At 52.3% G+C, this 16,924-nt stretch overlaps 1 protein-coding gene across 1 annotated transcript in view; it reads right to left on the bottom strand.

Annotated features, from left to right (window-relative positions):
- The window catches only part of LOC137144750 (scavenger receptor cysteine-rich type 1 protein M130-like), an 85,669-nt gene that overhangs the window by 44,793 nt on the left and 23,952 nt on the right, over positions 1-16,924 (bottom strand). The window contains exons 8-10 of the mRNA XM_067535223.1: positions 11,167-11,229; positions 10,762-11,080; positions 721-742 (exon numbers count right to left, since the gene is read on the bottom strand). Of these exons, the coding sequence (XP_067391324.1) occupies positions 721-742; positions 10,762-11,080; positions 11,167-11,229 (404 nt within the window). The remainder of the gene's footprint in view (positions 1-720; positions 743-10,761; positions 11,081-11,166; positions 11,230-16,924) is intronic.

Here is a 16,924-nt window from a genome sequence, read left to right as displayed (position 1 = left end):
GGTATTTTGCAATGTGTAGCTTGTTATGAGCAGGTTCACCACAGAAGCTTGAAGTAATGGATTTCTAGGGCATTTTGGGAAACATGTACCATGAAGAAACCACATTTATGTATTGAAACCTTTGGGGAAAGTATGACACACAGAGCTTCTGCTAGCAATCTGGACCTAAATTATGGTCCCCCAGAATGACAATTTCCGGGCAGGGGGCTGAGACCAGAATGAAAAAGGGTCTTGGATATGTGGGATATAAGCAAAAAGGGTATAAAAAGATGGTCAGACAAATCCTACGTGAGACGTGGGGAGGACAGGAAAGTGCAAACCAGGCCATCGCTGCCCACTCTAGGTTGATCTCCACTCACTGTGCCCTTCATTTTATTTCTAATGGTCCCCATGAGGTTGTGAGTATGCCAGACTTGGGGGTGTTTTGTTACCGGTATTTGTTTTTGTGTAGCTATGCTTATGATTGGATTTGTTTGGGTTTTAAGTAAAGTTTTCCTGTATTTATTTGTGTGATTCACTGATCTCACTCAATATTAATCTTCTGTAGCTGCCTGAGTAAACAACCAGATATTAGTGACTTGTTCAGTTTGCACCCTAAATTTAAAGGCTACACCTGTCAGTTACCCAGTCTTTAATCCATGGCCACAGTGACACTATTGATCAATACAATTTGTAATCTCACCAGTTTTCAAAGATAATGGGCAATGGCTCTGCAATCACATCAGCCAACTCCCTCAGCCCGCTCAGATGTATTGAATCCAGCCCCATTGACTTGTGCATGTCCAGCCTTTCTAAATAGTCCTGAACCTGTTCTTTCAGCACTGAGGGCTGCTCACCTCCTCCCCATTCTGTGCTGCCCAGTGAAGTAGTCTGGGAGCTGACCTTGTCTGTGAAAACAAAGGCAAAAAAAGCATTGAGTACCTCGGCTTTTTCCACATCATCTGTCACTCGGTTGCCTCCTCCCTTCAGTAAGGGGCCCACACTTTCCATGACCACCTTCTTGTTGCCAACATACCTGTAGAAACTCTTCTTGTTACCCTTCACATCCCTTGCTAGCTGCAACTCCAGTTGTGCTTTGGCCTTCCTGGTTTCACTCCTGCATGCTAGAGCAGTATTTTTATATGTCATCTGACCAGGGAGAAGTATAAATGAAACTTTATGCCTACATGGAACTCTCAGGGGCATTTACATGCCATGCAGGGGTTAATACCTTCTTCTTTTTGTTGTTGTTGTTGTAAATGTGCACAGCCCTGCAGTGTTGATGAGTGCTGGAGAGGTCTGTGCTATGGGGTGCCGCATTATCAATGACTGTGTTTGATCTTCAGTGGCATCCCAGACTCTGATTAACATTCGCCTTGTCACTATCATCTATAAAATTCATTGATCATCCTAGTAGAAATATTCATCCTCTGTATTCATAGCTAATGGAGAATACATTTCTCAATTCCTTTATTTTCAGGTGTGAATTACCCAGGGAGAATTTCCCATTTACATCCTCGGATTCAATGAAAGTTTCAAATCTGAATTCACTTTAGGAACAGCCGATTGCTCATCTCAGAATGTTATCTTGCTGATTTCTCACTTTTACAACATCCCTTCTAGAACATTCAATTTAAGCCCACCCACCTATCAAACAGCCTGCTATGCCCCATGGTGGCCCATCCTTGTCTCTTGGTTCATTTAATCTCAGCCTCTCCCTGTGATGAGCCCTGGAAACTGGACAGTTCATCTGGCAAGAGAATCTTCCACTGCTGGGCAGACTTTCAGAAAGGATTTAATATGAAAAACACACAAATTCAAGATGAAGACATTACTGACATAAATCAAGAAACTTCCATCCTCTCCAAACAAGGGAAATTATACAGAGGACATTTGTGACCCCTATCCCACTCACACTTGTATTTCTTGCAACTTCACAAACCCTTAATAAAAACACCTGCTGTGTCTATCTAACAGGGAGGGACTGTCTCTGGGCATCATGTCCGAGGGACCATTTCTAAGAGAAAAAAGCAAAGCATTTACATCATCACAAGATTATTTGTTGCAATCAAATTGTTCTGAAAATGATCCCCCAGAGTCACCATGTCCCACATCATCATAACCGGGGTCCACAGGCGGCAGGAACGTGGTTGCCTTCTCCATCCCAGGGGCACCTTCACTTCTTAGTGAGTGCAGATGCCAACCTGAAAATACCAAGCGATATACATACAGTCAGTGGATCCATTCTATGGTATGTGTGGCCGCACAGCAAAGGTGGAGTGCACTTTATTGTATGGGTTAGGAAATGTTCCCTCTTCATTCTTCCGACTGAGTCCATGACAAGTTCTAATCTCTCATCTCTGTGCATGTTCTGGAAATAAAACCTTTCGTTTCCAGGCCAGATAAAGTTTCCAAGTGACAAATGTATTTACCTGTCACTTCATGTACAAAGCCCAAGGACTTAGTTATGGACATCAGAAAATTCACACTGCCCTAACAATAAGCATAAACATATTCTTATCAAGAACTAAGCAATGCCCATTTCATCACCAGTCCATTTCCTCTGAGTTTAATGATGGTGTCTCTCCTCATGACACAACGGTGAGTGGAGATTATGGGCACGGATAATGGACAAGGCCCAATTTTACAGAGAATGTCAGGGCTCTTTAACATTTGCGCAGCGGGACCAGGACTTTGGTTTATAAGATTCTCCCCAAAGGACACACATGCAGTAAATGGCTGGGAATCCAGGACATCAAGGGTGTGGGCAGCCACCCCAGGATTTACACCTAGAGACTGAGGGATCCCAGGTATCTTGCTGATTTCACCATTAAGTACCACACAGCAAGGACCCTGCTTTTCCTGACACCATCGAGGCGCTGAGGGAATGAAGAGAAGGAGAGTTTTTCTCACAGGCATCGGCTTGGCCAGGGTTGTTCCCTTCCTGTGTAACCCACATTTCCAGCCATCCCATTCTGGAGAGAAACCGTGAAGTGCAAACAGTTCTCCACTCACCTGTGTGTGAATTCCTGTTCCTGTCACTCATCCCAGGGCCTTCCTCACCATTCTGCTGCCAATCAGGGTCATCTTCAGGGTCAGACACTTCTCTGGCATCATCATCACCATCCCCTGTGACATCTCCAGGCAGGGCAGAGGCACCTGCAGTGAAGATGTGAAGTGATTAAGAGAATATTCACAGCAAACTGTGAGCTGCAGCTATCCCAGCAACACCGATCCTTGGGGCTCCCTTAGAACTTAACTTCCACCCTCAAGGCAGTAAGGGGAGTCCACTTCTGTAACCCTCAGGCTCAGAGGGATTTTACATATCATGTTTATTTGATACATTGCAATAGCTGATTGTGAAGATCCTGGGGCTCACAGATGACGAGGGGGAGTTCTAGAAAGAGATGACTGGGATCTAGTCCAGCGGAATCGCTCCACAAGGCCTTTTGTTCTAATCATTAGAAATAGAAATGGAATTGTCCAGAGAGTTTGTCCCCAGCTTCCAAAACTTGACATTGTTTTAAAATGTCTTTTTAATGCCTTCTCCTGCTAAAGTTTACCTCATAAACTGCCATCCGTCTCCAACGCACTGACAGCACTGGGAGCTGAGCTACCTAGTAAGGGTGAGCTATGGCCCTTCAGGTGTAGTATCTGTATGTCCCACCCACCCCATCACAGCGTTTCTGAAACTGATGTGTATAAGCTGCAATAGCCACAGGCCAGGAAAGGCTGGCAGGGAACATTGCTGCACTGCAGAGGTCTCTGCTTCAGTGTGTTGTCTTTACAAATCGTGAGTAACCTTAGTGCTCACGGCAGTGAGGTCACAGAGCAGTGACCTGAGCCAGGTACCGCGTGGGCAGCTCCTGTGTGAATTGGTCCTTCCCGTCCCTGCAATGGGCCTCTGTCATGACCTAGGACATCACACACTTCCCTAAACCTGGTCCTGCACACAGCTCTTGTAATGCACCTGATCTGTGCTCCCAGCGTTACGCCAATAGCAAATACTTCTTGGTGAATTTAGTAGTTTTCTTAACAAACCACTATCGTCCCTAATGGGAAATACATTTAATTTTTTCAAGAGGGTAACTTTGCTCCGAGGAGGAGGGATTCACTGCTCACCTTGATCATCAAGAATCTGGGGGATGTCATCCGATGTCTGGGGGACGTCATTCAAGGGAGCCTCCTCCACATTATCATAATCCAACTGAGACCTGCCAGGGGAAGCTCCCTCTAGAAAAGCATATACCACACTCAGCCTGTGTCACCACAAGTTATCGTAATCCAACTGAGTCTGTCATGGAATCGTAGAATAATACAGTTGGAAGGGACCTCAGGAGGTCATCTAGTCCAATACCCTGCTCACAGCAGAACCAACACCGACTAAACCATCCCAGCCAGGGCTTTGCCAAACCAGGCCTTAAAAACCTTCAAGGATGGAGATTCCACAACCTCCCTAGGTAACCCATTCCAGTGCTTCATAACGCGCCTAATGAAAAAGATTTTCCTAATATCCAACATGGACCTCCTGCACTACAACTTGAGATCATTGCTCCTTGTTCTGTCATCTGCCACCACTGAGAACAGCCAAGCTCCATCCTCCTACTCTTCAGGTAGTTAAAGGTTGCTACCATATTCCTCCTCATTCTTCTGTTCTTCAGACTAAACAAGCCTAGTTCCCGCAGGCTCTCCTCGTAAGTCATGTGCTCCAGGCCCCTAATCATTTTTGTTGCCCTCCTCTGGACTCTCTCCAATTTGTCCACTTTCTTTCTGCAGTGGGAGGCCCATAACTGGACACAAATGGAGCGAAATTATTACTTCCCACAATCTGTTTGCAATGCTTCTACGAATGCAGCCCAACATGCTGTTAGCCTTCTTGGCAATAAGGGCACACTGTTGACTCATATCCAGCATCTTGTCCAGTGAATCACTCAGGTCCTTTTCTGCAGAACTGCTGCTTAGGCACTCGGTTCCCGGTCTGTAGCAGTGTATGGGATTCTTCCATCCTAAGTGTGGAAACTCTGAACTTGTCTTTGTTGAATCTTGTCAGATTTCTTTTGGCCCAATCTCCAATTTGTTTAGGTCACTCTGTATACTATCCTTACTCTCCAGCGTATCTACCACTCCCCCCATCTTAGTGTCAGCTGCAAACTTGCTGAGGGTACAATTCCTCCCATCTTCCAGATCATTAATGAAGATGTTGAACAAAACTGGCTCCAGCACTGACTTCTGGGGAAGTCCACTTATTACCGGCTGCAAACTAGACACTGAGCCATTGATCACTATCTATCTGATAGTCCATTCATCCCTCCTGTGTCCTTCCACCATTACCTTGTTCTGATCTGGGATCGTTTTCCCCCTCGCTGTCCCCGGTGTAATACTGCAGCTTCGTCACTGAATCATCTGAATAGGAAACTGGAGAGACGAGAAACAGAAATTCATCATGGTGAGAACAGCAGAACTGTGGGCCTGGGAACACAACTGGGCCCTGCAGCAGGATTTCTGGTCTCAGTCTAGTCCTCCTTCCAGAGGAGATACTGAATCACAGCAGCTATGAGCCAGAAGAGTCTGACACAAAATGTGGTAAAAGTGACAGGAGATGCTACAGTCTGACCCGAAAGATGCTGGGAATTCCCATTCCCCGGTGCGTGAGTGAAGGACACGTCTCTGGCTATAGATCCAGGACAGTTCCACAATGGTCCTGGACTCCTCAGTCACAGAGGGGACTGCTCCTTCTTAAGGGTAAATACCCACCTCCCTCATTAATCAGTGGATCAGCTCTCCCTGTTGTTTCCTGATTAGGCCGTGACACTGATAGACCAGACTTATCTGTGTGTGCTTGTTTACCTTGGAAATAACTCTCATTTCTTTTCCTAGTGAATAAATCCTTAGCCAGTTTATTACAGGATTGGCTACGAGTGTCCTTGGAGTGAGATCTAAGGTGCAATTGACCTGGGGTAAGTGACTGGTCCTTTAGGACTGGCAGTGATCTGAATACTGCTGTGATTTTTGGTGTAAGGGACCATCCATCACAAAGGAAAGCTTGCCTAGCTGACAAGATAGATCAGAGCACCCAAGGGGACTGTCTGTGACTCCATGGTGAGGCTGGTATAGTGCCTGAGGAGTTGCTTGATGGGTGAAATCTAAGTATAGAGTTGACAGCCAATTTGGGGTTTATGCCCTGCTTCTTCACAGTTGGCCTTGAGGTTGGTACTCACGCACATGAGCCAGGGCTGGGGAACTTGACATCGGCCAAGACAGGTTCTAGAGCAGAGCCTGTGATTCACTCTAACCATCTTGGCAGTGGTGGTGGGGGATGGCCTGAGCATGTTCCCAGAGCCACACCACAGCACAGCCTGGGGGCAAGATGTTCCCATCTGACATTGAGAAAAAATGCAGAAAGGATAAAAGGGCCGTGACTCAATGTCATGACACTCTCCTGGGCTGATCTCTCTGCTCTGGGGGCAGGAGGGAGCCCACCCAGGAGACCAGGCACTGCGGTGGCAGGGGGACAGAGAACATCTCCTTAACCAATTTTCCAAAATGATTTTCAAATGACAGTTTTGCCTGACCCCCGACAATCACTTTCCTGATTCTTAACAGGTCACACTCCAAGGCTGCAGGAGGGGCAGAGTGACATTAACTGTCCCTAGAAATGGGACTTGCAGAGTGTGGTGGGGAGGAAGCCCATTTTCATTGGTTGACATGAGTAACTGCTGTTCTCAGCACAGACCTAGCTCCTGCAGCATTCACAGCTAAAGCTGGGTGAGAAACAGAATTTTTGGTTTGCTGGAGACTGTTAAAAAAAAAAAAATTAAATGATTTTGTGTTCAGCCAAAAATGACTTTTTAAATTTTTTTTGGCAAAGTGAAAAGTAAAAGAAAAGAGAAAAATTCGTATTGAATGAAACAGTTTGCGATTTATCCAAATGATATTTAACTTTTTAAAAATAAAATTAAAGGAAATTTCTAAATCAAAGTAATTTCAAATTGAAAAAACAAAATGTTTTGTTTAGAAAATGTTGAAACAAACCAAATGTGTGTGTGTGTGTGTGTGTGTGTGTTTGGAACAGTTTGGTGAAACTGACATGAATTTGTAAAATGTTTCCGTATCTCTGAGTCTGTATTTTTCACGGTTGTATTTGTGTGGTGAGGAAGACGTGTGATCACTGAGTCAGCAGCAACAATAAATTCTTGCATTTTGTTTCTCAGGAAAAGCAGAACTGTAGATGGACTGCCAGCTAGCCAGGTGGAAGCTGAACTGAACCCTGAGCAAAATCTCTTTCTCCTAGACAAGAACTGGTGGGTGCTAACAGCAGTGCCCCTGGTGAGTGACTTCCCCTTCATAAAACTTCAGTGGCACCTGTGCGGACATAATAGTCACTTAATTTTTGTGCAACCAAACATTTCCCCCAGCTCCAATCACAAGCTCACAGGGCTGAATCTGCCGTGATTTAGCTCTGGGTCAGGGCCTCAGAATGGAAAGTGTGTTAAATATTTGTTCCCTGTTAGGATTGAGACACACAGAACTGAGCGACTGAACATCTCTTGCTTATCTCTAATCAGGTTATAATCAATCTCCTCATACACAGCCTTAGAGAAGGGATCCAAAGGTCTCCTGGAACCTGAAAACAAAGTGCCATGTTTGCATAGGTCATTGCAACCAGAGATGGGAAATACGATGAGATCATCCACTCATTTCCAGCACTGGCCCCAACAGCACATTCATACTGCTCTGTCCAGGGTAGATTTATATGTCCCAGGTGACGGTGAGGACGTCCCTTTCCACTACATCCCTTTGATAAAGGTTCCACAGGCTAGGAAGATTTTTCACATTCAGCCTAAATGTTCAGTTTTTAATCTCAATCCATTATTCGCGGTTTTTCCCCTTTGGAACAGCTTAAATATTTCTTCCCCCCATGCTGGTGTTTGCGCCCATGTGCAAAAGGGTGATGAAACTTTTTTTCCCCGTAGAGTTTAAGGCAGGAAGGCACCATTAGATACTCTAGTGTGTTTTTTAAATGTTTTCTCTGTGATGCTTTGTCCTAATAATACGGTGTAATGTGCAGAGACAGAGCTGGGTGGTAACTAGTAATTGCTGGCAATGCACTGCTCAGAGCCCTTGGGGAGAAACAAGCACAGCGTGGTGGCTGGCCTTTAGGCAGACTGGCCTCTGGTGATATTAAAGTGTAAGGCAGGGGGCTGTGCAGCCTTCAAACCCCCTGGTCAGAAGGGCTGGGACAGAGCGTCATACGCAGAGATGGGACAGCTGGAGACCTGCGGCCTGACTGGGCACTCCTGGAGTGGACCACGGGGAGATACAGGTGAAGTTTCCCTGAAACTGGGATGCTCCCTAGTTAGCATCACCTCTAAATTGTATAGCTGAGCTGTTCCAATGCAAGAAAGTTAATGAAATATTAAATAAGAGAGGAGTTAACAGGCACCCTTGGCCACCACTATCCGGCCCGGTAACGCCCTCACTGACACCCTGCAGCACCGCTGCTACTGCCGAGGCATTTCACACAGACACACCAGTCAGAACCCACCTCTGCGCTGGGCCCTGGCGCTTCGCACCTGCACACCCAGAACAATTAAGACAAAGCAGAGCAGGGCCCCCAGGATAATGTAGACGACCACGGGCACCGTGACTCTCCCACTCTTGGTTGGACGGCGGTGCAGGGAAGCTGTATGGAAATAAACATGCAACAGGGAGAGATTATTCTGTGAGAGGCAGGAGAGCCACCGGTAGCTCCCCAGTCACACATTGCACCGCCCAGGACAGCAGGTAACGGGCTGGGGACACGTTCTGTGCGCCATGGTGGCAGCTCACAGGCTGCTGTTTAAATCATGGGCCTGGCCCTGTACAGGGAGATTTTGAATAGAGCAGTAAAAGGGCCAAGGACCACATGATCGTGTATCAGACTTGTTGTTCAGAGCAGCCAAGATGGATAGGCCTTTCAGCCAGCCTGTGCAGCCTTGACATGACTAAGCCAGGAGGGGAGAGGAGCCCCTTTATAACTTGTGCCTGACCCAGTTCTCCCTCCCTGCTGCTCTGGTGGACGTGCTGGGATCTGTGCTTCAGGAAAAGACCAATAAGCTTATTTATGCATGTCCTGTGGGAGATGTTTGTCCTGGCCTCAAGATATGCAAATTCTGTCGGAACAAACCTGGCTAATTAAGTACTCTGGTAACCTGAGGTCTTGCTTTTGATTTTCTTTTTCTTTTTCCTTGTCCTGTGATTGTCTGCTAACAAGGATAAAGAGGGGGGAGGGGATCTCTGCTTGGACTCAGTGGTGAGTGGGTGAGTGTGTTTTTTGGATCCTACAACGACAACTGGAAGATCTGGACAATCAGAAAGCCGTCGCTGTTCCCACTCGAAAGCTGCCCCAGACTTCGGTAATTATTAAGGGTTGAGTGTTGGGTGTTTTACTAACCTGTTGCAGACGTGTGTAAGTGCTTGAGCCTAAGTAAAAGTATTCTTCAAAGACCACGTTGGTGTGGGGCTGGAGCCTGAGTAAAGGTACAGCTTTGTAGTAAGAGCACTGCTGTGTTACACTGTTTCTACCAGTCCATCTATCGACTGGACGCCGTGTCTCCATCTGACTTATTTCCTGACACCACCTCACACAAAGTAAAGTTACCACGAGCTTTGGGTTGGCAGAACCCCAGGTAATGGCCCCGACATCTAGAACCAGCAGACAGGAATAGCCGCCTTTGTACTGCCTGCAGCTCCCACCCCTGGGTCATTCCCCCTTCGATTTCACAGGCCAGGGAAAGGAGCTCCTTCCCTCAGGCTGCAGCCTGCAGCTCAGAAAGGATGTGGACAAATTGGAGAGAGTCCAATGGAGGGCAAAGAAAATGATTAGGGGGCTGGAGCAGATGACTTATGATAAGAGGCTGAGGTAACTAGGCTTGTTTAGTCTGCAGAAGAGAAGAATGAGGGGGGACTTGATATCAGCCTTTAACTACCTGAAGGGGAGCTCCAGGGAGGATGGAGCTAGGCTGTTCTCAGTGGTGGCAGATGACAGAACACGGAGCAATGGTCTCAAGTTGCAGTGGGGGAGATCTAGATTGGATATTAGGAAAATCTATTTCACTAGGGGGGTGGTGAAGCACTGGAATGGGTTACCTAGGGAGGTGGTGGAATCTCCATCCTTAGAGGTTTTTAAGGCTCAGCTTGACAAAGCCCTGGCTGGGACGATCTAGTCAGGGTTGGCTCTGCTTTGAGTGGGGGGTTGGACTAGAGAACCTCCTGAGGTCACTTCCAACTCGAATCATCTATGATTCCATCCCTCTGTGACCCAAAACCACCTTGAAGGAAGGAGGGGGTTGTTTTACCTGTTCTAGTGGGTAATGCTCTCGTCTCTGTCACACCTGCAAAGGGAAGGGAGGAAAATTGGAGTCTGGAGCGAGGGGCAGGGGGAAGAAGTTTTGTTACCAGGAGGAATAAGTCCCTGGGGTCTCCAGTTGTCACCTGTTCTGATTCCCACATCCTCCCTCCCAGCAGCACTAGGTCTGTATGTTAGTGACTTACGGTCCAAGTCCCTCATGCTGAGGACTCTAGGAACACACCAGCACTGGGGCCTGGGATGAATGCAGGGGCCATGTGGGCTGATGCCTTAACCAACCTGGGCCAATAAAGGTTCCACCCCACAGCATCCATGATGCTCCTGCACACAGGGGATGGGAGGGCCTGGTCTGTGACCAAGTGGGTAGTGGGGGGCAGGTGGATCCATCCTCCTCCCAGATAATTACAGCACGTGGGAGAAACATCCCCTGTCACTCACCCGAGCAATTCACGGCAGCATCTTCCTTATGACCACAGTTGCTCTCACCCCAGGGTGTGGCAGGACAGTCCCAGAGAGATGACTCTGTCCCTCTGCAGTTCACCTTCTCCACCCAGATGGGACCAGTCCCCTCGCCGAATGCAGCCTCGCCCGGGGCAGATACGGCAGATCCACAGCCCAGTTGTTTACACACAATGTTAGCGTCCGCCAGGTCCCAGGAGTCATCACAAACTGTTCCCCAGGAGCCACGGTGCCAAACCTCCACTCTCCCCGAGCAGCTGTCCTCTCCTCCCACGACACGCAACTTCTCCTTGTCTGGAAATGCAGAAACCTCACATGTCACTGGGACAGCTGGGAAAGTCCTTAGGGACCAACAGGGAGACACAGAGAGGCGGAGATACCTGTGCAGCTCGTAGAGTTCGGGCATTCGACAAATGGGGTCTGCGGTGGTTTCCCTTTCCTTCCTATGGAGATAAACATGGAAGTGAATGGCCAGCATGTGAGATGCAGGTTACGTAGGGTTTATTGGTATTTCATACGGCTAGTGGCTGCACTTTACAAATTGGCTTAAAGCCCAAATCTGAGATACTGAATAATTAATTAGCTACTGATCTGTTACTGTGGATTTCGCAGTCTTTAAGCAGCTCCCTGCTGGCAGGTGTGTGTCTTTATGTAACTGGCAAGACAGTATCTGAGTCTACTCTAGTTGTCCCTGCAGACAACACCCCTGAATCCACTGCTCAGAAGCTGGAGTGTAAATAGACACCTGAACTGAAACTCACCCTCATTAGTGCTGGAACCAATAGAAGAGGGCTGGTAATATTGACGGGGGCATTACAGGAGCCACAGGACTGAATTTCCCCACATGGAGAGGCAGTGTGTTGCAGTGGTTATGGCACTGCAATAGGACTCAAAAGACTGGGGCTCTATTTCTGTCTCTGCAGCAGACCCGCTGTGTGACCTTGGGCAAGTTACTTCACCTCTCCGTGCCTCTGTTTCCCCTCCCACTCCTCTTATCTATCTCAGCTGTGAACTCTTTATCTTGGGTGGCCCATATAAGAGGCTTGGAGAGGCAAAGCCTCCCCAGAATAAAAAAGGCTGGCTATGCAGGAGGCAAATGCCAAATGTGGGTTACATCTCTTTGGAGACCATCGCAAGCTCCATAGAAGTGGGGGGGCCACCAGCACCCAGACCGTGGCCCCGCCCCCGCTCTGCCCCTCCCTCCGAGGCCCTGCCCCCACTCCACCTGTTCCCTTGAGGCCCCACCCTTGCTCCACCTCTTCCCCCCAGGCCCTTTCTGCCTCTCGCTCCTCTCCACCCCCCGTCGCTCACCTTTAAGGCAGGAAGAAGTTGCCTTAAGGCTATGCCCTCCCGCTTTTAAAAGTGATGGGGCCATGGTCCCCTTTCCCCCCTTCTTCAGGGAGAGGCACTGGAGCAGTCCTGTCCATCTCTGCAGCTGCGCAGACTCTCTGCCCTCCAAAACTTGCCAGTTCTCCAGCGGAGAGGGAGGGTGCGGAAAGGTAAATACCCAGATAGAGCAGTGGACCCACACTCCACTGGATGGCTTGAAGCGCGGATGGGAGGGAGCTTGCCTGCCACCCGGCCCCTATCATCAGGCCAGATTTCTTGACCCAGTTGACCTGAGTGAAGGAGGCTGCCAAGTAGATGGCCAGGCAGGCCTCCAGTTGCACCAGGTCGCCCGGGTCCCAGACCGCGAGGAGTACGTTGTTGGCGTATGCTGACAGGACCAGCCTCAGCTCTGTCTCACCAACCCTGTCAGCCTCCGGCAGAGGAGCCACAGGAAGGGCTCATTGGCCAGAGTGTACAGCTGGCTCAACAGCGGGCAGCCTTGGCGCACTCCTCGCCCAAAGCTGACCAATTCGGTCAGGGTCCAGTTGAGCTTGACCGGGCACTCCATGGAGGAGTAAAGCACCCAGAGAAAACCCACAAAGGGGGCCTGAAGCCATAAGCCTGCAGGGTGCCCAGGAGATACCCGTGGTCCATCATGTCGAACACCTTCTCCTGGTCCAGGGACAGGAGGGCGAATGACAGGCCATCCCTACACCCAAGCTCCAGAAGGTCCCGGACCAGATAGAGGTAATCAAAGATGGTGCAGCCCGGGATGGTTTAGGTCTCATCGGAATGGACCACGTCCTGCAGCCTCAGCGAGAGAGCCCTGGCCACGATTTTATAGTTCGTGCTGAGGAGCGAGACGGGATGCCAGTTCCAAAGGTCACAGAGGTCCCCCTTCTTGGGCAGCAGGAAGAGCACGACTCGTCTGCATGAGAGGGGAAGCACTCCACTGTCCTCGGACTCGGCCCAGACGGTGGTGGGGTCCGGGCTGACGACATCCCAGAATGCACGGTAGAACTCCACAGTCAGCCCATCCATGCCCGGGGATTTGTTTGTGGGCATGAGGCAGAGGGCGCCTGAGAACTCGGCCAGAGTGAGAGGTAAGTCCATCCAGTCCTGGTTGCCCACGCTGACCATGGGAAGTTTGTTCCAGAGCACCTGGCAGGTGGTGGCTTCAGTCAGATCTGGGGAGAAGAGGCTAGCGTAGAAGGCCCTGGCCCTTCCTTGCACCTCTGCCGGGTCCGTGAGGGGAGCACCGTCCTCTGCCAGAAGGCAGGTGATGTGCTTCCGGGTCCCCCTCCTTTTCTCCAGGGCATAGATGAAGCGAGAGCCATGATCCATCTCCCGAAGGAGATGGATATGGGATTGAACTAAAGCACCCTGAGCCCGAAGGTCTTCAAGGGCCCAGAGCTCCTCCTGCTTCTCCCGGCATGCTCCGCAGAGGGATGGATCCTCGGGGCTGGTGGCAAGATGCCTCTCCAGTACTAAGACGTCCTGCTCCAGCTGCTCTATCCCTGCCTCCCTCTGCCGGCTGGCCCCCCGACTGTAGTCGTCGCAGAAGAGCCAGGCGCGCACCTTCCCCATGTCCCACCAGTGCTGCGCCGAGGGAAAGGTGTGCCTCTGCTCCTGCCAGGCCAGCCAGAACTTCTGGAAGGACTCCACAAAGCCCACATCCTCCAGCAGGCTGTTGTTAAAGTGCCAGTAGGCCGGCCTTGGCCTCTCTGCAGTGAGAGAGGCCGTCATGGTCACCAAGTCGTGATCCGAGAATGGGGCCGGCCGTACACCAGAGGAGTGAGCCCGTGAGAGATGGTGACGGGAAAGGTAGATGCTGGAGTGGCTCGACCGGTCTTCCCCCACCAGGACGTAGGTGAAGGTGACAAAGTCATCTGGGTGGTGGTCATGCCAGACGTCCACCAGGGTGTGATGGGCTATGATTCCCCCGGAGAATGTCCGTGGCAGACTGGTATTGCTTGGTCCCTGATCGGTCTCGTTCCTTGAGGGTGGTGTTAAAGTCCCCACCCAGGACCAGGCATTTGCGAGGATCCAGGGTGCCAAGGAAGGCGGACGCCTGCTAGAAAAACTGCACCCGCTCCGCACCCACAGTCAGGGTGTAGACGTTGACAAGATTCAATGCCATCCCCTCTATGTGAACCCGGAGGTGCAGCAGGCGGCCCGGCATGACATCGGTGACCCATAGCACCTCGGGCTGCAGGTCGAGGGAGAACAGGGTGGCCACTCCACCCATGCGGGCGGAGAGGTGACTAAGGTACACCCCGTCCCCCCACTCCAGCCGCCAGCTGGCCTCGGCGGCTGGATTCGTATGGGTCTCCTGCAGGAACGCCACAGAGTACCCCCCCTCCCAAAGGAAGGAGAGTACCTGACTCCTGCAGAGACCTGTCCTACAGCCCCTGGTGTTCAAAGTTGCAAAGATGACAGGCATTATGAAGGGGGCTGGGGGGAACCTCACGGGCAGGAGTGCTAGCGGTCCCCGTTGGGCTCCACAGCAACCCATGGCCGATCCCAAAGGGCATCAGGGAGTCACAGAAGCTGCGGGCTTACTGGTAGGCCACAGCATCCTGCTGCCCAGTCCCTTTCCTCTCCTTCATTGTGGCCCTCACAGCCCGAAGAACATAGTGGAAGTCCTCCCAGTGCTGCAGGATGCGCTGCACCCGGTTCCAGGTACCACGTGTGTCCTGGAGGGAGTGCAGTTCCTCGCGCAGCACCTTGCGGGGTCATCCTCCATCCTGGCCCCCGCAGCCGCCCCGCAGCCTGTTGGCACAGGTACTAGGGGTGGCGGCGGAGGGAAGACAGCAGCCCCGAGTGGCCTGGGAAAGGTGAAAACAAAGGCCACTCCGCGGGAGCTCTCAAGGAGAAAAGAGACAACTCCAGGGTCAGCAGAGGCACAGGTGGCAAGGAGATGTTCGGGGGTGGGGGCAGAATTGAGGGGGGGATTGGGAACGGGGGGGGGGGGGCAGGAGCCGGGGCAGGGCCAGGAGCGGGGGAGGGATCAGGGCCAGGATTGGGGGTGGGTTTCGTGGCCCCGGCAACCAGGCAACTGGGCCAGCGGGCTGCCTCCTGAGTGGGGCCGGGAGCTAGATAGGTGGGCAGGGTGGGGGTGTCCTCCATGGGGCCGGGCTCTGGCGTCTCACTGCATGCGACCCCGGGCCCTCATGAAGGGACAGTGAGGCTGGCACCCTCAGGGGGGAGGAGAGGCAGCTACCCCACAGCAGGGGAAGGGGTGCCCTGTGGCCCAGGGCCTGGCTGCTTGGCCCTGGCCGTCGCTACAAGGGCTGCGGCAACTTCAATGGGGGTGGTGCCACTGATGGCTGGTTGGGCAGAGTTGCCCTGGGGATGGGAGTAGGGACAGCAGCCTGGGATGGTAGGGGAGGAGGGGTAGCTGGGCGCCCCCCTGATCAATGCCCACCACGTGGTAGGGTCAGACCCAGGGCATCGATCTTGTCAAGCAGAGACGAGAGGTCCCCCCCGCCAACACGAAGTCCTCCCCAGTGGTAGCCGAGGAAGCAGTAGTTTCGGCACCAGCAGGGGTGTCAGGTGACAGGGGGGCAGAGGGGCTTCCGGCTGGGGACTCCTCTAGGAGGGACTCCAGGAGGGAGATGGTGCAGCCCACATCTGCTACCACAGCTTCCTCGGCTGGTGGCGCCCGCTGGGCTGTGGCAGGGGGCGCGGCGGAAGGTCTGGCTCCAGCAGCCCCCTTCATGGTCTTGCAGGGGCTCTCTCCCCCCTCGGCAGTGATGGGGAGGGGCTGCTGGGCTCCGGCTTTGTGCTTGCCCTGCATGAGCACCCAGCCCTCCGAGGCAGAGGGCCACTCAGCGGGCGCAGGACCAGGGGGCAAGAGCACAGGGGTCAGGGCTCAGGAAAGTGGGGGCATGGCAACAGGGGAAGGAGAGGCCCCCCACCAAGGCGAGCCCCCTCCAGTGCCCGACAGTGGTGGCCTTGGCTCCCTTTCCTCCGCAGGCCCCGCCAGACTGTGCCGGGCATTGGCGGGGCCCGTCCCCTCGCCTGGGCATCCCAGGTAGTGCACCCCCAGGGCCCGAGCAGAGGTGACATTCAGCGATGGAGGAGGAAGGGTGGCCACAGGGACTGGACGGTGAGGGTCACCACCGCTGGCCTGGCTGGCGCCCTCCTGGGTCTCAGGGGTCCCAGGCTTCCCTCCTTGCCGGGCCAGCGGCAGTCCCTCCGGATGTGCTCCGTCACCCGGCAGAGGTAGCACCAGGCCTCCCCTGTTAAATAGTGGACCTGGTACCAGGCCCCTTGATGGGGCACCAGAAACAACCCCTCGAGTGCCTCTTCGCCATGCGCCGGCGGCAGCGGCTGAAGCTGCACCTGCCGGTGGAACGAGAGGACATGGCGGAGAGCGGGGTCTTTGCATCTGAGGGGAAGCAGGTTGATGGTGGAGAGGGGCTTCCCCAGGGCAGAGAGGAAAGGCAGAAGGTCGGCGTTGGGTGGGAAGGGCAGGACAGAGGTGAGGACCACCCATACGCCCAGGTCCTCCAGGGGCTCCATGGGGACGCCCCCCCCAACGCCAGACCCTTCTCCACTGCCTCCTGCGCGGCGGCCTCGGATGCCAGGAAGAACACCGCCTTCCCTTACATCTTCGAGGCCACCACCACGGCCGTGGGCCCCACCACCCATGCCATCACCTGCACATAGGTTTCCATGTGAGGCGAGGCGGGCACCAGGAGGCAACAGACCCCCTGCTTCCTGGTGAGGGTGGGAAAGGGGCCCCAGCCCCCAGGGATGGTGCCGGAGATGGTGGTCGGGACAGGTGACGAGGCAGCAAGCAGG

This window comes from Emydura macquarii, unplaced genomic scaffold, assembly GCF_026122565.2.
Source record: "Emydura macquarii macquarii isolate MOO-44397 ecotype Brisbane River unplaced genomic scaffold, CSIRO-AGI_Emac_v2 contig_3481, whole genome shotgun sequence".
In the NCBI taxonomy this organism is placed as follows: Eukaryota; Metazoa; Chordata; order Testudines; family Chelidae; genus Emydura; species Emydura macquarii.
The sequence above is the reverse complement of the archived record's forward strand: the minus strand, read 5'-3'. Positions and strand labels throughout refer to the sequence as shown.